The sequence below is a fragment of the Aquila chrysaetos genome, chromosome 8, assembly GCF_900496995.4.
Source record: "Aquila chrysaetos chrysaetos chromosome 8, bAquChr1.4, whole genome shotgun sequence".
NCBI classification, from domain to species: Eukaryota; Metazoa; Chordata; class Aves; order Accipitriformes; family Accipitridae; genus Aquila; species Aquila chrysaetos.
In genome coordinates, this window is record NC_044011.1 from 38,280,934 (window position 1) to 38,295,447 (window position 14,514).

The window sequence follows — 14,514 nt, forward strand, 5'->3', positions numbered from 1 at the left end:
CGGCTCTCCGCCCCCTCTCCGCCCAGGAAGCCGCCCCGGACGCCGGCGTCGGGGAGGGGGCCGGGGGCCGGCCGGGAAGTTTCGGCCCCCGCCGGCCCCATCCGCGCTCTCTCTCCTCTTCTCTCTCCATCCCCTCCCATCCCCTCCCCGTCCCGCCTGGCCGCGCCCGCTGCCCGCGCCGCGCAGGGGCGGTGGGTCGGCCGGCCGGCGCGCAGGCGGCGGGCGGCGGCGGGGGGCGGGCAGGGGCGGCGCTGCGGCGCCCCGGCCTGGGCTCGGCGCGGCGCGGCGCGGAGGAGCGGAGCGGCCGCGATGGGCGCCTCGGCGGCGGCAGAGCGGCGGCGGCGGCGGCGGCGGGGGAAGCTGCTGCGGGGGCAGCTGGGCGCCCTGGCCGCCCTGGCCCTGCTGCTGGCCGGCTGCGCGGCCGGCCGCGGCGGTGAGTCTGCGCCGGGGCCGGGGGCCGCTCCGAGGGGCGGCGGGCAGCGCGCGGGGCCGCGGCGGCGGGTGGGGTCACCCGCGCGGCGCGGGGGGGCGAGCCCTCCGTGGGCGCCGGGGACGCGGAGGCGAAGCCCGCGGGGGCTGGGGCGAGCCGGGTCCCGTCCCCCCGCGCCCCGGGGGTCCGAGCCGGAGCCCTCCCCGGGCCGGGGCGGTGTGCGCTGGGGGACGGCGGCGGCCCCCGGGAGACGAGTGAAACTTTGCGGGAGCGAGCTGCCCCGGGGTCGGGGCCCTCGGCTGCGTGGGGCCGCGGCCGGGCAGCGCCGGCGGAGCGGGATCCCTCCTGGCTCCCGCGGGAGAGGTCCCGGCGCTCGGGTGCCGGCCGGGGGACGGGGCGCGCTCGTCGCTGCCGCCGGTACCTGTCCGCGGCCGTGGGCGCTCGATGCCGGTGGGGCAGGGGCAGCCGCGCTGCCGCTGCGGGGATGGGGGGGTCGGGGCAATTTGAACGGGCTCCCGTGTGCCATTCCGAGAGGAAAAGGTTTTTGGAAGAGTGACGCTCGATCTTGGGTGTTGAGTGGCCGTCTCCCGCTTCGTTTTGCAACCAGCTGTACGAAGAGGGTGATAGCAAGCAATTTATATTTTGCATTGCAAATATGTGAGTGTAAGCAGAATTTACGGAAGGCTTATTTTCCTTTAAGTGAAGGAGAGCATACTCCTCCGTGACTTGAATTTGCTTTTTAAATAAACAGACGCGTCTTAAGGGTTTCGCGGTGTCCAGCATGGTGTAAGGAATGCTCTGATGTTTAGGAAAGAGCACAAACACCAGCTAAGACTTGAACGCAGTTTTTCTTATGGAGCGTAACAATGCTTGGATGGGTTTCTAAGATTTGGGACTTTAATGCTCTTAAATTAATCCAGTTTTCTTTCTTTTATACATGCATTCTAAAAGTTACGTTTGTTTTTCATGAACGTGGTGATTGCTTCTGAGAAGTAAGGCCAGGAAAGACAGACGTGAGCATCGTTGTAAGTAAACAGGGGTGTATGCATGTACATAAGTGTATTTAAGTCTACCCACACAGTGTAAGCGGATGTGTGACACTAATACCAGTTCTCCTTTTACGTAAACTCCAAAGACTGCCAGTGAGAAGGTGCTTCCTCTGGCATACTCTGTTTCTCGTGCCGGTGGGGCCAGACCTGTGCTCTCTTCCCACTTTCTGTCAGTGGGAAACTGAGCTGTCTCCAGCCTGTTCTCCAGCAGAGCAGACGGGCTGCTCGCCGCTTACCTACGCCACATGATAAATTGTAGATTACGTGGCAAAGGCAAATTTCAGACCTATTTTAAATGGGGCACGGAGTGCGCTTTTCTCTCTGAAGGGCAGTGTGGATTCCCATCCTGTGTTTTGCTCTCCTTGATACGCAGTTTTCCTGCTGATGTGGAAGGGAGCTCTATCCACTGAGTAAAGGAGGCACAGGCTGTAAAGGTTGGTGCTGCAGGTGAATTTGTCAGTGCTTTGCTGGGATTGCCCAAAGTGTTCCCCAGCCGTCACTGCTAACTTTTGTCAGGGCTCTCACCGTTTTGCTTCAGTTTGGGAGAGTATCTCACGCTGTGTTCAGAGTTAGCTTAAAATTAATCCGGGAGATGAGAAATAGCATTTGGTGCGATAGTCATGGCACCCTGTGTGTCTTCTGCTGCGCAGAGCCAGGAGTGACAATGAGAAGAATCGTTTCACAGGTGGAAATTTTCCACAGCGCCCACTGCATCCGCCACCTCTTCATGGGACCTAAGTGACCGAGCTCTCTTGGGAACCTCGCTTACAGCCAACAGCCTCATGCTCTCTGGAGTTTGCATTTGTGTCATGATTAGGTAGGAGGTGGGAAGATGCGTTTTGATTTAGTGACTTAAATATTTTTCCCATGTAAAAATGTGTGGTTTAAGATCAAATGCAAACTTTTGACTAGACTGCAGTGCTTTTATATCAAATGGCATCTCCCTTCCCACTCCCCTGGCAGCAGGCGGCAGCCTTACCCTGTGCTCCCAGGGTAGTTTTCACTAGCAAGGTGGTGTGTGGTATTCGGAGCATACGCAGTGTACGTGGCTGACGCGCAGCTCGCTCGCATCCTTGATGCCAGAGAGACTGGTGGTGGCGTAATGCTGGGCATAGGTTTCACTGCATTGGGGTGCAGTGGAGATGCTGGAGTGATCGCTGCTCCTGTAGAGCCTTTGCATCGAGGTGCGATCCAGCCCAGCAACCCTAGGCTTGAATCACCTTGTTAGATGATATGTTCTCGCTTTTAATGCTGCTGTCTTTCTTAGTCAGTCCCCTTCCCCTCAGCCACTGTCTCTGCTGCCGACTCTGCCACAGCCTGTATCCAGAGGAGCACGGCTTTTTGAGTCACGGGTGACCTCTGTTTGCAGAGGGGTGCAAGGTGCCAAAGCCTCCTTCATAAAGTGTGTGTACTTGTATCTACCTGTGAGAAATAGGCTAGAGCTCTTCCTGAAAAGGCAGGTAACAACAGCGTTTTAATTGATAAACCGTCTGTAGTGTGTGACTCTAGAGGATAGGGCACAGGATCTGGGTTTCTGTTCTGGTGGCTCCCACTGCTTTTCTGGGTGACTTAAATCTCTCCATGTCTCACTTGGCTGGGTCTCTAAGACGAGGCCTCCTTTTCAAGTCGCTTTGAGATATCCTAACGCTAAATGATGTGTAATAACAAAGTGTTACAATATTATAGTGTTTATAGGAAGGTCATTCCAAAGATCTTTATATTCCACAAATTAAGAAGAAATCTAAGTTCACAAAGTTCGTCCAGGCATTGAACGTACAGCTGGGGTTCCTCTTTCTCTCTTCCAGGCAGTGTAAGTCCATGATTATGCTCTGACATCAAGGAAGTCACACTGGTAAATAAGAGGTGTAACGGAGATCAAACGCAGCACTGCAGACCCAAAATACAGCTGCCAGCCACTGGTCTGCCATATGCTTTTTGGGCTGCTGAAGGGGACTGGAGGTGAAGGAAAGTTATAGAAACTTCTCATTAACTTGAACAGTATGAGTTGCTTCCAAAACTCTACCTGACTCTGCCATCCTTGCAGAAAGAGCCAAACAAAGCATGACGTTTTCTCCCCCCCCCCCCCCCCCCCCCCCCATTAGTCTGACTCAAATTCTCTCTTGTAAAGAGAGGGAGGAGTGGAACAGAGAGACTCCTTTATTATAAAAGACCATCTTCCAAACTGTGATGATTCAGGTTTTTCAGGGGAGGCTTCTGAGTCAGGCCTTTTACCAGTTTGCTGTCATGGACAGAAAAAATAACACGGGCTTCAGTCAGTAAGATTTTTCTTTTCTTCTTTCTGTGTGCCTGTGTTTTTGGCAGGACGGTAAGGAAAAGCTGGGTCTGATTCTGCAGCCCTTACTCATGGGGATGGGCACATCCAAGCAAATGGAGTTGCCTGCGTGATTCAAGTGTGGAAGATTCGGGTTGCTTTTAAGTCTTGTTTTGACTTGACAGGAGTGAAGTATTCAGAATGGTGGAGCAGGGCCTGCCAGGTGCGTTTTCACTAGCTCTGAGACTTACTCCAAATCCAAAGCTCAGGCTGTTTTTACAGGACTGACAGGTGCTTGGTCCTTCTTGTGGGCTGTGGGGGGCTGAGAGCACCCATGTCACAATAACACACAGAAAGCATCTAAGCAGTCCTGGGTGGCGTGATGAGAGATGGGAAGCAAAGATCCCAGCGTGTCTGCCTTCTACCCCTGTGCTAGTTGGAGGAGCTCACAAGACTGGAATGAACCACATAGGCTATTTCCTCCTGACCGCTTTGTCACAGGCCCTGCCTCAAAGGCCTTTTCCTTACAGATCTCCTTACTGGCAAAATAGCGTTGAAGAACCTTGGTGTGACAGATCCTGGTCCTCTAGCTGGGAATTAAGCGAAAACTCCCTGATTTCGTTTGAATGTTTTGGTTTGTGCAAACCAAGAAACCCAAACCGAACTTTAGAGGTCATACAATGAAAGCACAAAAGCAGTTGTTTTCCTCACCTCTTCAGTGAAGCGTAATGCTAGCTTCAGTGAGAGTAATCCTAGCCCAGATGTAATGCTGTAATCGTTGGACCCCTGGATATGGGAATTTACCCTCATAAACTAGGGAGAGGCATCAGGCCAGAGTGTGGTATGTGACCTCTTTGGCAGGGAGCTTGTTTGGCCTTGCAGGAAATGACTTGTTCATTTATTTAGTACTTGTTCAAGGTCCTGCACCAACAGCCGACAGAGAGTGAGGTCTTCTGTTGAGCAGCTTACAGCTCAGGGAGCAGCAGGGATGAGGCATGCGGCTGTGCTCGGAAGGAGCATGGGGGAACGTGCTTAAAGATGTGCTTAACTTTCAGCATCTGCTTATTGACAGAGCAGGGCTTGTACACCTGGCTGTGAATTTGTGCTTGCTGCAGGGTCTTCCTGAAGAACCGCCTTAGAAGCGTCCAAATCTCTGTACCTGCCAGTGTTTGGAGTCCACTTAATTAAAATGGTCTGGAAGTGCCAGGATGTGTGCCAGGCTGGTCAACTTGCAAAGTTGGGTGTCTGAGGTAAACTTCGGCACGCCACCTAAAATCACAGGACCTTGGTCCTCAGGATGTAGATGTGGGATGCTTGGGAGTTCCAGCTTTGGCAGGGCAGGAAGGCAGAAGGTTGCTGGCCTTCCCAGCTGTTCATAAACAGCGAACGCAGGGCTGCGAGATGGCAAATAGTAGAAAAACTCAACAGCTGTTATTTCTTTAGCGCCCATTAAGGGAAGGTAGGGTTGTGGCTCCACATCTGCCTGTGCCGATCTAACTGTAAATGCTCAGTCCTGCCCTGCCTGCTGCTTGTGACGGGTCCTGCCCTCATTGCCTCCTTTTGCATTGGCTCTGGCATTTTGGTAGCCCTTAGCTGAGTCTTTTCAGCAAGCTAACCCAGCAGAAAACTAGCCCAGGATAAATAAAGGAAGTTTTCTGCCAAATTAGCACACTAAAATGACTTGGTGAGGGGTCTTAACAAGCCATGGCTGAACAGAGAGCCCTTGGTCGGAATAGTAGAGCTTATGGTAAGATGGGCATGGTTTGTTGGCTTTGTCTAAGCCCTTTTTTAGTAGTTCCCTCTTGCTGCTAATCTTAAATGGTCCTTAATGTTGAGAAGGCTGGCTGGTCACGCTGTCCATTTTTGGTCAAAGATTCTCAAAAGGAAGGGCTCAGTTCAACCTGCCGTATCTTTGTATGGCACGTACTCACATCTGTAGCCTTCTGGTAGTGAGACTATGAAAACAAATCTGTCCCGGGATGGGAGAGGGTCATTCAGGAGATCAGCCGCCAGCCCTGCAACTGGAAGGCTCCTCTCACCCCTGGAGCTGACCCTGCTTCAAAGTGTTAGTCTGCCCCAGGGCATTTTTCTCTGTTTTGTCTCTGTTCTTCTCTTTAAATTGATGGCAACTCTATGGTAGCTAGAAAAATAATTTTTTTTTTTTTTTTTTTGTTCTGGTTTCTGTGCCTGTGGAGTGGTTTAAGTTACCCTTTCTAGCTTTCCTGTCCACAAGGAAGCATAGAAAATTTAGTTTTTGTAGAGCTTTCCCTAAGACAAGACTTGAAGAAAAGAGCCAGGTCTCATGAAACCTGTCACTGAAAACTTTGGAGTTTTGTTTTTTCAAATGAAAACCACATGGGGTTCATGGAGCATAGAGCCTGAGGGATGCATCTTGTTACTGCCGTTACTTAGAAGCCAGTGCAACTTCTTCAGGCGATTTCTGCAAAAATGCAGGTTTCTTCCGCGGGCACAGTGATTGTATGCGCGCTGCAGTGGGAGCTGCACCTTGCTGTCACAGACTCTGCTTTGCCACCTGTTCTGAGGCACACTGCTTTTTCCAGCCAGCAACTGGGCAGTTGAGTTGCAGTGGTGCATTTCTGGAGGGAAAAGAAAAAAAAAAAAAAAAAAGAAAAAAAGGGGAGGGGGGAGGCGGCAGCGTTTGCTTTTTCCAGCCTTGTCTTCCATGCCCTCCTCTAGACCTGTCTTGAAGCGTGGGATTTTCAAAAGCTTTGTTCTGCTCTATTTTACTTTTAATATCACCCCGAGTCAAGTCAGACCAATGCCAAGAGCTGTTGGTAACTTCATCCTAATTTTTTTCTGCTGCTGTGGCTTTATGGGAAGGAGCAGTGGGCATGCCCAGGTGTGGGCAGGATGTTTATAGTGCTGCCACTGTAATCACCATGTCCTGTAGACATGCTCCCAGAAGAGTAACGTTACACAGTGAGTAAATCTTTGTGGCTGGTCTGTAGCAAAGCTGCATAACTCGCAGCATCAAAGGGAAGTCCTGTGAAAATGAAAGCGGTAAATGTGTGTAATTTGCAGCTCATTAATGCATTCTTGGCTGACCCTAAAGGGATGAAGGTGTTTTACCTCTGCCTCTCCATGGAATCTTTGCTGGACTGTCAGACTCTCCTCCAGCTCTGAACAGCCTGTCCTTGCGTTATTTGCTGCCAAGGGCATCCTGACTCGGAGTTCGCAGTTAGCTACTTGAAACCCCTAAGGGGCAGTTCCACCTCCCTTTATCTTGTCTCCCAGCAAAGTTTACGTTATCTTTTCTTGCATCGTCTTCCACTGGTCAAATCTCCACAGCAGTTGGAAAAGTGCCTGTTCAGGCGAGAATTAGATCTGATTTTGTCAGCTTGGAAATTGATAGCAATGGAGCTGCCTTCATATGGGGATGGCCATGGGATGACCCACTGTACCTGGGGATTTTGGAGGGTGTTGAGGCCTCCATCACTGTGGCAATGGGGCCAACTACACCAAAGGAGCATGTGTACCTCTAAGACATTAAATACATGCAGTCAATGCATTCGTACCATAGCATGGCTGGATTTCAGCTTAACACTCAGATTTAAAAATAAAATGGGTGCAATCTCTAGATGCTAAGCTTTTCTTTAGGAGCAGGCTGAGAAAACTCTGGAGATGAGGGGATTTCTCAGTGTGTTTCATTGTTGGGGGGTAAGGAAGGACAAGGAAGGAAAGGGAGCAGGATGGGATGTTGCATCCAGCAGCAAGGGCTGGTGAATAGAAGCCCACAGTAACTGGACACAACCCCAGGCTGGATTAAAAGCAGAAGCTTGACATGGACTGAAGATGTTTAAGCTAAATTTTTTGGCGGTATCCCTGAGACTGGGAGCACTGCACCAAGGGCTCCAGGGAGAAGTCCTGGGTCTTGTTCTTCTGAAAAAGGGGAGGCGGTGAAGAGGAGTCCAGATGTGGTGTCCAGGGAGAAGGCTGTGTGGGACAGTACTTGCTGGGACTTTGCCTTTTATGGACTTTTTTGGCTGACAGGGACTGCTGAAGAGGTGGGATTGAATGTCATCTGCCTACAAGCCTTGCCTGTGGGAAGCAGATGGTCCCCAAATCCTGCCTGGGACCTGGAAACTGCCCGCAGGCCCAGAGGAGAGGGGAGCAGGAGCGTGTCTGCTGTGGTACCTCCTGCCCCACGCTGTCCTCTCACTCAGCTCTGCAGGCTGCCTTTGGCAGGCCAGGTCGTGGACGCTGTGTCAGTGGATGTGAGCGTGTGTGTAGAGAAGGGGATATACCTTTCATCAAGGAAAAACGCTCTTATGCACAAGGGAGTGTCAAAACTCGTTTGGAGGCACAGATTTCGTTGTTTTGAAACATTCCTTTGCTGAGCTGTGAGCCGAGCAGCTGTGCTACGCGGCTGAGATTCAGAGTCTGGTCTGACCTTTCTATACCTCCAGTAGTGTGTGCGCTGCTTTGGCCAACAGCCATGTTTGTGTGTCCATAGGCAGTTAGGCCATGATCCAGGGGGTGAGTGCTGAACTTGCACCGAGTGAAGTACTGCGGTTGACTTCAGTGGGCTCATGTGTGTATAAGGTTAACCAGATCCTTCCTCACTCAAGCCGTTCCTCGGTCCGTGGCCTTTTTGGAGGAAATGAGGCAAGTAAGCATGTCCTCAAATTATAAAGTAGGGAAACTGAGATATGAGAGGAGTTTGTGGGACTTTCCTGGCACAGGAATGACAGAACCCCAGATGGAGTGCAGATCTGCAGATGGATTTATGCATCAGTCCACAGCGTATTGACGTGTCCTTACGGATCAACCCTGGGAAGTCTCCTGTGGCCCCATGGTGGCGGAGGGTTAAAAGCGCGCAGGCAGGGCGTTCTCTGCAAATGCAGTATATCTCATCTGTTGCAGTGGTGGAAGAGGAGAAAGACGTGTTTGGATAGTGCTGAGCGTGCTCTTCTAAAGAAAACTTTGGTATGCCAAGGCTTGTCCTCAGTGTTCGCTCCTGCAGCAGGCATCACCTATCAAATAAGAACTGCAAACAAATTTTAATAGCTCAATTAGGAAAGAGCCTGCTAAAGTCCAGGAAAAGAATCTTTTTGATATGGAAGCCAAAACCATGCTAACTGAACTACAAACAACTGAAGGGTCTGCTATTAAAATAATTCTCACTCAGAGATAGACACAGCTGGTTTTTTTCCCTAAGATGGCCAGAACATCCTGTAACATAAAGCAGGAGGAGAAACAAGCCTTACATGGACATTCCTTTCTCCTCTGAGAAGATCTGCCTTCCAATTCCAAGTGCACCTCTTCGTGATAGTTGATTTGTATTTTGTTGCCAGCTCACAGGGAGAACGGGACAGAAAGTAACTTTTAAATGAACGTTGCACGCGCTGAGACAGTGCAAGTGTTCATTTTAGGGGAAACAAGAATATAAGTCATGTCAATTGACATTACGTGCAATGACGTGTACTAAAAGGCTCATAGCATTTGATTTCTGTTGTTAAAAAAGATTAGGTATGTATGATGTGCAACTCCACAGGGTGGTGGCAAGTAGGAAAGAGCTGTTAAATGCCTTGCTTTCATGCTCAGTAAGTGCTATGCAAGTACAGGAGCTGGTCAGGGTTCTGGCCATGATCCTACTTGGCGTATATGTTCTGCTCCCTTCTCTGTGGAAGGGTGCCATGGTGCTGCTGCAGGGCTCGGCAGAGAGGATGCTGTAGAGCCCTGCGGACAACAGCCTTACTGAACTGCACAGCAAGAACAGATCTCATTGATGGGGTGGCATAAAGTCCTCTCAAGGATGTAGGCTGCAGGACAGCTGGGTGGACTAGTTAGTCCCTTGGAGTAACCAACGTACGGTACCATGGTTAAGATCTTTTGACTGAGCACAGGTTTTGCGTCTCGGGTCTAGGTGAACAGAGACCATCCTGCCACAATACTGAGTGTACTGGCTAGTGCTGGGGTGAAAACTGAGCTAAAAAGACCCTTGTCCCAAAGACCTTCCTTCCAGCCCAGTGAACTGTCATATATAGCCTGCTTGTTCATGATACACATGTTCAAGAGGTTACATCAGTTGTGCTCATGGCAATGTGTTGTTTGCTGTGGACTCCTCCTCAGAAAACAGTATTGTTGGAGGGGAGGGAGAAGGAGAAGAGGCGATACTTAAAAAATCCCCTAAGTTAATTTTACTGCTGACAAAGTAAAATAAATTATGAGTTTCATGTTCTTTGGATTTATTCTTGCACTAAATCAGAGGAGACAACAAGTCAAGCTTGTTCGAAAGTGGAGAAGTTTTCCAAGAACGTAACTGAGTAACGTAAAAACCTCTTGAGATAAAAAACAAAGAGAGGTTGCGGGAGTACTGTCTTGGTGTTGCTTGCTGCTGGGAGGCAGTCGGTATGTTTCAGGGGGAAGCCCTATGGACCTGGGAGACCTCGGGAGCCATCCTCATAAGGACTGTAGCTGGTGTTACACCTCCCGCTGGGGTTAGGCCTGCAGAGACAGAGCTGATGCTGTGTCTGGGGTGAGGGGGACCTGTAAGAGGACCTATTCGAGAGATACTTTCCTAAAGATTTATCCTGGGAACGAGTGGCTCTATGCCTGACTGGTGATGTGCCTGAGAGCTGCCTTCCAGGGTGTCCATGCCACACGCAGGACTGAATTGTGGGCAGCCCATGGCCTGGTGGTGTCCCCTGAAGCAACATGACCTCCTGGTTTCCCTTCCTCTTTCAGATTTCAGCCTGGAGAAGAGAAGGCTCCGGGGAGACCTTATCGCAGCCTTCCAGTACCTAAAGTGGACCTACAGGAAGGCTGGGGAGGGACTTTTTACAAGGGCATGTAGTGATAGGACAAGGGGTAATGGCTTTAAACTGAAAGAGGGTAGATTTAGATTAGAGGTAAGGGAGAAGTTCTTCCCTGTGAGGGTGGTGAGGCACTGGAACAGGTTGCCCAGAGAAATTGTGGATGCCCCTATCCTTGGAAGCGTTCCGGGCCAGGCTGGATGGGGCTGGGAGCAACCTGGTCCAGTGGAAGGTGTCCCTGCCCGTGGCAGGGGGGTTGGAACTACGTGATTTTTGAGGTCCTTTCCAACCCAAACCATTCTATGATTTCCTGGGCGTCGGGTGTTTGGTGAGATAAAATACATTTCTTGTGGGTCGCAGCGCCCCAGGCCGGTTGGTGTCAGGTGAGACCAAGGATGAGCCGCAAGGCGTGTGCTGTCGGGGAGCCACGGGTGCTGCTGCGCCCAAAGGGCCGGGAGCCGCAGCGTGGGCCCAGGCCGCTGTGGGGAGGACAGCGGAGGTCAGGCTGGACTGCAGGCACAGATCAGGAGCTGGTGTGGTGGGGGTGAGCCGGGCCAGGGACAGCCCAGCGGTGGGGAGGGCAGGTCTGAGGGTCACACTGGTGCACGTTACCTGTGGAGGTAAATCAGCCTGAATGTGGGAAACTTTGCCCTGGTTCTGCTACGGAAGGAAGTCATTCACAGACGCAGTAGTTTCTTGCTAGGATGGATCTTGATGAAGGAATCGGTCCTTTTTCATCTTTCTTTAGATCCTGTCTAGAGTTTCCCAGTCTTAAGGGCTTCCTGTGATGAAGAGCACGAGATCTGGTGACTCACAAGCCCCTCCTGAAATCCAGCCTTCCTGCAGGGGGGGTATCAGGTGTTCCGCTTCTTGTTGTGATGAAGAAGCACTCTGACATGCTGCTGGTGATGAAAGCAAGTTGAGAGAGAAATTTGAGAAGATTTTGGAAAGATAATGAAACTTAAAAGGAGAAGAATGAAAAAAAGGTATTGGTCACCACCCATTACTGTATGCTAAAGTTAAAATCCCTAGGGATTTTGCATGAGCTAATGCATAACAGACTGTAAAATGAAACAACAGCGTTGGTGGTTTTGTTCTTAAAGCCTTGATCATAAGGCTAGTTTTTAAAAGATAACAAAGGCTTTTTGTTTCATTTTAGTGAAAAATACGTATTTTTCAAGGGAAGCACCAGTTCTGTTAATCCCGCTATCTGTCACTTACGTGCACATTTCCAAAGCATCTCACAAGCAGGGCTGCGTGCCGTTTGGCAGGGCTATTTGGATAGGGAGGCTGAGGACCTGAGGACTGTAGGACTGGAGTCTCAAATTGTTTAAATTGACTTTGGTGGCACGGTGCCAGCTGACACCAGCTGAGAATCTGGACAGAACAACTTGTCCAAGGTCACCTCAGAGGCTAATAGCAGAGCATGAATTAAACCCGGGTCTGCAGAGTCTCACTTCAGGGTAAATAAAGAATGCATGCCGCTTCTTGGAGGGTCCTGCTGTTCTTAAAGTCTTACAAAGAAATGACAGGGTCAAACACTTGATTCTGGTATGATATGGAGTACTACCCTTTTGTGCCAGGATCTCTGGTTAAAAATAGAAACTTTTTTTTTTTTTCCCCCTATAGTATTATTTATTTTGTTAAAATACTTTGGAAAGTTCCAGTTTGGGGTTTTACTAGAAAGATACCCTTCCTCTGTGTGAGTGAGGGACTGAGTTGAGCTGGGCCAGGCTAATTTCTCAGAGGAGAAAGGCTGAGGTGCTGCTGTGCTGCTCGTGAGGGGTACCTGTTTGGGCTTGTGTGTCTGCCTTTGTGCCTGTCTTTCTCAGCAGGTAGGGAAATGTTCCCCAGGTGAAAAGAGTATAGTGAGCAGTTTGGACAGGGAGTGCGTTCACATCATCTGCTTGTAGGGACAGGCTGCCTTTTCAGTGATCTGCAAAGGCGTCTTTACAAACTTCAGTCAAGGCTTAGTACAGAACCCCCCCTGTGAAATGTTTCAGAAGGTTCATACGCTAATGCCACCCTGACAGTACATTTAAGGGCCAGTCTAAAATCCGTCGAAGCCAGTGATAGTTTTCTCTATTGATTTCGAGGGTGACAAAGCTCCTACTCTTTGAGTCCTCGCTTGGTTTTGCAAAGGAGTTTTCATTAAATTCTTTTCAAGGATAGGCATGACGTGTTTTGTAGACCACTATCTTCCTTGTACTGTTTTCTCCATGGGGGGAAAGGGAAAGATCAGAAAAGACAGGGCTGTTCTAGCTTTGGCCATCTGGAGTTATTCCTTAAGGTCTGTTTGGTCAGGCTTGCATCAGTGGTTTACAAACATAGAATCATAGAATGGTTTTGGTTGGAAGGGACCTTTAAAGATCATCTAGTCCACCCCCCCACCATGGGCAGGGACATCTGCAACTAGATCAGGTTGCGCAGAGCCCTGTCCAACCTGACCTTGAATGTTTCCAGCAATGGGGCATCTACCACCTCTCTGGGCAGCCTGTGCCAGTGTTTCACCACCCTTGTAAAAAATGTCTTCCTTATATCTAGTCTAAATCTACCCTCTTTTAGTTTCAAACCATTACCCCTTGTCCTATTGCAATAGAATGTGGTATGTGTTTGCAATGTGTTTCCAGCACACCTCTGCACTATCGCACCGTTTCCCTCTCCCTCCCTTGCTCAGAGGCTGTTTATGTGAAGCAGATGTTTACAGGTCCATGCTGGACTTGTACCACTCTTAGATCCCTTACAGCATCTGACTTGTGATGCCTGCTGTGCCCCTGAGGCAGAGCAGAGAGACCCTGTTCCCAGCTCGAGCACTGCACTCCCTGGGGAATTGGGAAAGTGCTGTATTGAGTTGTGTGCCTTGGTTCAAGAGCTGACCCTGTGCTCAGCATCAGAGAAGTTGTGGTCACTGTGTTTGACCAGAAGACAAACTTCTCGGAAGTGTGAGATTTCCCAGTGTGGATACTAAACATACGAGTTAGTTCTGGTAAGCCAGTGAAGTTGCATAAAATACAAGTATTAATGATGACTGTATTTTTTTCCTGTATGTTACCAGGGCTCTTCAGAAAAGAACTGAAACTAGTGTTTCCAAAATTACAGAGCGTGTTTCCTACACAAGCAGAAATGTGTAGGGAATTTACAAGGTGCTTCCTCATTGTGTCTAGAGATTCTTTTCTTCTTCTTTTCCCTTCCCCCCCCCCCCCCCCCAGCCCCGCCTTGAAGAGTTTTTCCAATAACCGTCACGTTGGTATGGATGTGGGAGAGAGACTAGGAGGACTGCATTAAAATGCAGGGTCTGGCAGCAGAGATGCACAAGGCTGAACAGCCTGGTTCTTGCTGAAGGGAGTTCCACAGCTAATTTCCTCATGTGGGACTGTGAAAAGCGACCCTAATGGTACGAAGCGGAATCAAACAAGCAGGACACTAGCTGTGTTCTCCCTGCCCTGTTACGTGGCTGTTACAGTGCATGCATGCTCCCCAGGGGCAGCTGAGAGCTGGCACCCATGTCCTAAGATGAGCTTGGGCTTTACAGCCAAATTTGTCTGCAGGAATGAAGGACTAGCTCACCGCTGGAGGAGGAAAGGACAAGGGACAACCTGAGATAGCTCAGTGGTGACACCTGTTGACTGGGAAAATGGCTGTGCCGGTGATCTGAGGTTAGGAGGACCGTGGGAGGGAGGCAAGAAAAACCAAGGTATTTTGCTGTGATAAGCCTTGGCTTGTATCATCAGTGTGAAAGAGAATAGAGGAGGCAGCATCTAGTGGTGCAGTTTTATTAGAAGAACCTGTCGTGGGAGGGAAGCTGCAGCAAGACACGTCTTACTTCTTCTAGACAGACAAAGCTGGCAATTTTACTGTGGCTGATTAAGAGGTGCATGTCTCCAGTTCTGTGATTCCCGTGGCTGGTGGGCTTTGTCCCTCTCTTTCCTGAATACCAGATTTATTTCTAGATATGTTTACTTACTTCTAATATATATAAGAAAGAGG

At 50.1% G+C, this 14,514-nt stretch overlaps 1 protein-coding gene across 2 annotated transcripts in view; it reads left to right on the forward strand.

The window, feature by feature from the left end:
* The first annotated feature begins 308 nt into the window (after positions 1–308).
* The window catches only part of SLC24A3 (solute carrier family 24 member 3), a 187,332-nt gene continuing 173,126 nt past the window's right edge, over positions 309–14,514 (forward strand). For both annotated transcript variants that reach the window (XM_030021792.1, XM_030021794.1), the window contains exon 1: positions 309–433. In XM_030021792.1, coding sequence (XP_029877652.1) covers positions 310–433 — 124 coding nt within the window. In that variant the 5' untranslated portion in view covers position 309. The remainder of the gene's footprint in view (positions 434–14,514) is intronic.